Genomic DNA, 6,673 nt, shown 5'->3' on the forward strand with positions numbered 1-6,673 from the left:
AAAAAAAAAAAAAAGAAAAGAAATATTTCTGGAAAATTGGAAAAAATATAATTTCCAAAGTGAAAAACAAAATCAGAAGAACCTAATAACAACTAAAGTCCAACACAGCAGTGTGAAAAATAGTCAAAGACATCTTTCAAAACACAGAACAAAAGACAAAGAGATAGAGATATGAGAGAAAAATTAACAAGCATAAAGTTCAACATCTACTTAATAGGTTCCTGGAGACAGAATAAATATATCACAAAACATAATCAATGAGCAGAAGAAATTTTTCGTATGCTGAAAAATACTCAAGGCTTGATACTGCAGGGCCAAATCCCACACAGGTTAAACCAATACCTACATGCACGCTTGTGGCACTTTTATACATAAAAGACATAAAGAAAACCTTAAAAGTGTGAGAGGGAAAATATTTGTTATTACAAAGGAATATGAATCAGACTAGCATCAGACATTTTGTTAGCATACTAGAAGAAAATGGAATGCTGTTTTCAAAGTTCAGAGAGAAAATTATTTTGAACCTGGAATTCTATAGTTAACTAAAATCTAGTTAAACTATCAAATAACAAAGACAAAATAAATACACCTTTGGAAATTAAAGAAATAAGCAAATTTACTTCCTATATGTATTAGTTTCCTACTTCTGTAAGATATTATCACAGAAGTCCAAATAGATCTCAATGAGCTAAAATTAAGGCGTTGGCAGAATTACTACCTTCTGGAAGCTATAGGGAAAAATCAATTTCCTTGCCTTTTCTAGCTTCTAGAAGCTGACTACATTCCTTGAAAAGTGATCCCCTTTTATCTTCAAGGTAAGCAACATATGAGAAGGATTGAATCCTTCTCATATCAAATCACTCTGACTCTGGCCTACCTCCATCTTTCATTTATAAGGATATTTAACTGGACGTGGCCAGATAATCCAGGATAATCTTCCCAAGATCTTTAATTTTGCTGGTGTTAGTCACACCAGCAAAGTTCCTTTTGGCAGGAAAAGTAACATATTTATAGGTTCCAGGAATTAGGATGTGGACATTTTTGGCAGGCCATTATTCTGCCTACCAAACCATAAAAGGACTCAAGGATGTCCTTCAGAAAAACCAAAAAAAGAATTCAAGAAAGAGGACAAGATAGGAAAGATGAAAGTAGGTCCCCCATAAAAGGAAGAAAGTTGAAAAAGATTTTTTAAGAAAAAAACCTGTTTCTACAGTGAATAAAATTTACATAACCAAATTACTATAAATCTTGTTTATTAGTTTCCAATTTTCAGAAACACAGAGTCAAGCATCAGAAGATATGAATATCTATGTCTAGTTCCAGGGTCTGGCAGATTCTGGACTCCATACATTGATATCATACTTTACATAGACACCACACATTATTTTTTCATATGTGCTATTTATTAGGAACTGAAGTTACATAGTAAGGGTAGAAAATAAGTCAGCAGTATAGCCACAGTTAAACATATTAAATGATTATTGTCTGTATTATATAAAATAGGTATGGATTCTTGCCTGTATTCTATAAAATAGGTCTGAAGGAGGAATTAAAATCAATTCTGAAATACATCTCTTTTCATTAAGTAGCTGATAATTTATGGAGTTACAAATAAGTTCAATGTTATTTTTTTAAATATCTAAAAAGACAACAACAATAATGAGACTATGAAAAATGGATACTCCCACAGACTATAGCTGATTTTTTTTTTTTCTTCTCACAAAGGAAAAAATGGAACAAATTTTTTACAAGCAAACTTTTAGGAGTAAAATTTAAAATAGGAATATCTTTTGACCTAGTTTTATTTCTAGGAATCTATCCTACAAAAATGTCATCACTTAGTGTATAAGAATACTATATAAGAATTCCACCATAGCATCGTTTAGAGTAGGGAATAAATGGGAACCAACCTAAATATTTCATCAAATGGGAACTGGTTAAATATAGTGTCATTGACCATTAATGCAGCAGCCATTAAGAATGAGGCATATCATGGAAAGATGTATGCACGCACACATATATGTATTTTTTTTAGATTTTTATATGGAGAAAGGAAAAGCTGAAAGGATACACTAAAACTATAGCCTAAATTAATTCTCTGGAACAGAAAGGAATACACTAACTTTCAGTTTTACATTACACACATACTCTGTTTGAATTTTGGTTTAATGGATATGCACTACTTTTAGAATAGCTTTTACCCTTAAAAAAACTGAATTCCCAACACTTAAAAACTGAACCCAGAATAATGTTTCTGTAAATCATAAAGGCAAAATTGGTTTAGGATATAACCTCCACACAAGACCATCAAAGCCTTTTATGGGATATGTGGCAAGCAATAAATGGTTAACACTTAAATACATTATTATTATTAACTGTAACCAGAAGTGAGGGCAGCATTGAGTTTCTTAAAGATATGCAACTCACTACAACTACGCTATAGCTTCTGACAGAGTAAATGAAAAACACCAATATGCTCTATCATTTTAACATTTAATAAATTAATATTTATATTAATAAACACCTACCGAATCATTCGCTGCTAGTGCAAGTGCAAGATTTACTGTAAGAAACAAAAATAAATTTAGTAAGTTTCCTTCTATTAATATTCATTTTACCTTTTAATATTTTCAATGTAATAACCTGAGCATAAAAATATTTTAACATGTAACACTTACTTGTAAAGAACAAGCACATAGAGGAACACAGAAAGTACAAACAAAAATAAGGAATTTTCCGGCTGGGCGCGGTGGCTGACGGCTGTAATCCCAGCACTTTGGGAGGCCAAGGCGGGCAGATCACGAGGACAAGAAATCGAGACCATCCTGGCAAACATGGTGAAACCCCATCTCTACTAAAACTACAAAATTAGCTGGACATAGAGGCGCATGCCTGTAGTCCCAGCTACTCGGGAGGCTGAGGCAGGAGAATCGCTTGAACCAGGGAGGCGGAGGTTGCAGTGAACCGAGATCGCGCCACTGCCCTCCAGCCTGGTGGCAGAGCAAGACTCCATCTTAAAAAATAAAAAAAAAAGTAACATGGTGATGAATATGTTAATTAGCTTGATTGTGAAAATCATTTCAAAATGTAGACATATATCAAAATCACGTTCTACATCACAAGTATATACAACTATAATTTGTTAATTATAACAACAAATCTGAAAAAAAAAATACAAGTTAACCCTGGTGAGTACCACTGGAAAGAGAAAGGTTCCCTGTTTACATTATTAAACTGGTATTTTTTTGAAAAAAAAAAGTTTTCTTTTGAAAATTTTTGGCAGTATCTGGTTATTGGTCTTGGCTGTTAACTCATATTTCTGGTGGCATTTCTTTTACGAGTTCTGAAAGCAACATTTCCATGACAATGAAATCTATAACCAACAAAAAGACCCACCAAAAAAAATTCTCTGCTTGAATAATATAAAAGATATAAAGATTAGGCAACATTTTAAATAATTAAAACAATGTTAAATCTTTTTAAGCATTCTCAAATATTAGATTTATATTGACTTTATAAATGTTGAAAATTACATTATGGTTAAATAAAGGCACAATAATGTAAACAATCTCATTGCAAATTTGTAGCTATAAACTAAAGAAACTGGAAAAGAACATCCCAAAACAGAAATAATTTATTAAAAAGTACTAAAGTTACTAGATGTTTTAAAAATAATAACGTAACCAATTATTGAACACTAGTAAACACTAGGCTAAGCGGTTAGCATGTGCAATTTGTATAACCATCTTATGAAAGAAGTTACCATCTCCATTTTACAGTTAAGTGAACTGAAGATTTGCTGTACAATCTGACCACGTTTTCCTGAGTTAAGGGGTACAAGACCCAGCTAGTACCTAGTTTTGTCTAACTCCAAAATCTAAGCATCAACCCACTACCAACTCCTGAAACCAAGGAATCAGATGTTAGGAACTTCACATGTAAATTTTTAAAACACAAAACCATAATTTTAATAGTGTGCACTTGCCAGTTGGCATAAGTTCTTAATCAGGAACAGAATTAATATTCCATAATACCTGCTGTAGTGGATTTTCCAACTCCACCCTTTCCGGAAGCCACAACTATAACTTGTTTCACACCTTCTATTGGTTTCTGCTTTGGAAGTCCTCGGGACATGATTTGTGTTCTTCTTTGTTTTAGGGTCTCACTCTCGGCGCCAGATAACTTTTTGTAAAAAATAAATTTTTAAAAAAGCCGTTTTAAATAAGCCATCTCCATCATCACATTGTAAAAGTAAAAACAATCTGGGATTTGCAATTAAGAGGGTTTTCTTTTCTAATTCTGCTCATCTCCACTTTGAAGACATTTACCTACTTTTACTGGTAACAATTGTAAAGACACATTGCTTAAATTGATTTTTTTTCTACTAGGATACGCTGAACGTTTAAAAATGGAAAGTAAATACGCTGCCTCTTTAAGGAGTTTAGGCTTCCACGTGTTTTGCTTTTTTAAAAATCTATTTGCTAAATAACTCAAAGCCAAGAAAGCAATGTAGAATACATCTATGTTCTAACTGTGTTTCATGTCCCGCCACGCCTCAGCCTGGCTCTGACTGAAAAACAGGCACGTCCAGGACCCTCGGGGGGGGTCTCAGGAACTGAGGCGAGTCTGTGGCAGGAAGCAATGCAAGGGCATCTGCGGCCCTACAGCCCAGCATCTCTGTCCGCCCGCTTCCCCACGCCCTGCAGCACCACGGACCTGGCGCCGACAAACCATGGCTAGGCTTCCCCCAAGCCGGGCAGTGGCCCCACCACCAGCCCGGAGTGACACCGCACCAAAAAGCAGCAGACGCTGCCAAATCCCCATGACGCGAAACTCTGCTCTGAGCCTAGCTGGGGAACTGTCGCGGAGGGCGCGGAGTGATGACGTCATGTGGCAACGCTCGGCTTTTTTTCCCTACCAACCGGCCTTCTCTGGGTGTGTTCCGCCCCGGAACCTAATCTGCACGATCTTGTTTATGGCCAGCTACAAACATTTTGCAGCGTTTTACTAAACGTCTGTGAAGTGTTGTCACATATAACACCTCGTTTGATCCTTACATAAGTCCCGAAGTAGGCAGAAGACTTACTAGTATCCTCCTTTTATGAACAAGAAAATGGAGAAAGTTTAAAGAGACTTGATCCAGCTTAACAAAAGTAGGAAATGGGGAACTGGAGAATGACTCCAGGATTTCTTACTAAGCAGTATATGGTCATTTAAACACTACCACTCGTAAGGATTTTACCTTTTTATTTTTTCCTGTGTTATCTACAGTGAGAGTCTGTCTTGCGTTGGTACTCACGACTTGTGTTGCTGACAGTTTCTTGAAAGAGCGGTCAGGGTGCTTTGTTAGACTTGAAAAAGTTTACCTAAATCAGAAAATAAATCTAATGAAGCAAGTTTTGCTTAAGAAGGAACTTCAGTAAGAAGGTGGAATTTATCTTGGTGGAAGAAAGCAAGTATCCCTAACACAATACAGTTCAGAGAGAAAACTCGAAGGGTAATGCCCAGACCTAGAAAAAGGATCCTTTAAGGTAAGGGACGGTTTATACTCACATATTCTTCCTAATACTCTCTAGGGTTGATTTTCATTTCTTTGATTTGCTTCTTAGATACGAGGTCATTCAACTTATTTTGCTCTAATCTGATCTTTAATTTCCTTGTCTTTAATACAGGCATAATGTATCAACCAGAAAGACTTACTGTGAGGATTAAATGAGATTTACCAGCAAAGTACACTCTATTTAGTAATAGATAATCAGTTCCTTGCTTTTTCTCCTCCAGTCCATCCCACAACCTTATTGTTTCACTCAGCTTTCTTTATCTTACAATTTTAACTATTTTTATATCACTTTCTAATTATATCATTTTATATCTTTTCTCAACTAATTTGATTTTTATAAGCTGTAAGCCAAAAGCATAGAGATAACGGAAATAGCCATCAGAATAATCTATTCACTAAACAAGAAATGCTGAATATCTATTTCTTTCCAAATAGCTTAGCAAGGTCTTCCAGACTTAAGACTCATTTAACATATATTCATTGAGCAACTGCTCTGTACCAACTACGTAGTAGACTTAAGGTATTCAGCATTGAGACAGACATAATTCCACCACTAAAGGACTTTACAATCCAGTGCAAAAGACAGAATAAGTTAACAAAAAAAAATTGCAGTATAGTATGATAAGTATAGGAGAAAAGCATTGAGTGATACAGTACAAAGAAAGGGCACTCAATTCAATCAGCGGAAGCTTCTAAATAGGGTAATATCTAAGCTGAGACCTGAATGTGAGTCATGTGTAGAAGTTAGCTGGGAGAATGGCAAGGAGATTGTTGTAAAGTTAGAAATGGACTGCTAAGGCTAGGCATGGTGACTCACACCTGTAATTCCAACACTTTGGGAGGCCAATGCAAGAGGATTGCTTGAGCCCAGGAGTTCAAGGGTGCAGTGAGCTATGATTGCACCACTGCACTCCAGCCTGGGCAGCAGAGTGACTCCTTGTCAGAGAGGAAAAAAGAAGGAGGAAGGAGGGGGAGGAAGGAAAAAGAAAAAGGAAAAAGAAGAAGAAAGAAGACAAGAGGAGTAGAAAGTACATTTCTTTTGTGGATTGTTAAAAATTACAAATGATCTGTGCAGCTTAGGACAGAGTGACTGAAAGAGATGAGGATGGAGTG

The 6,673-nt window shown here is 35.7% G+C and overlaps 1 protein-coding gene across 4 annotated transcripts in view; it reads right to left on the reverse strand.

Annotated features, from left to right (window-relative positions):
- Positions 1–4,883, reverse strand: part of NUBPL (nucleotide binding protein like) — a 338,633-nt gene extending 333,750 nt beyond the window's left edge. For 3 of the 4 annotated variants that reach the window (XM_037733488.1, XM_037733487.1, XM_017514659.2), the window contains exons 1-3: positions 4,717–4,883; positions 4,035–4,182; positions 2,529–2,563 (exon numbers count right to left, since the gene is read on the reverse strand). In XM_037733488.1, coding sequence (XP_037589416.1) covers positions 2,529–2,563; positions 4,035–4,182; positions 4,717–4,824 — 291 coding nt within the window. In that variant the 5' untranslated portion in view covers positions 4,825–4,883. The remainder of the gene's footprint in view (positions 1–2,528; positions 2,564–4,034; positions 4,183–4,716) is intronic. The other variant, XM_037733489.1, reaches the window with a different exon arrangement.
- Positions 4,884–6,673: the final 1,790 nt, after the last annotated feature.

Source organism: Cebus imitator, unplaced genomic scaffold (genome assembly GCF_001604975.1).
Source record: "Cebus imitator isolate Cc_AM_T3 unplaced genomic scaffold, Cebus_imitator-1.0 Scaffold532, whole genome shotgun sequence".
Classification (NCBI taxonomy): domain Eukaryota; kingdom Metazoa; phylum Chordata; class Mammalia; order Primates; family Cebidae; genus Cebus; species Cebus imitator.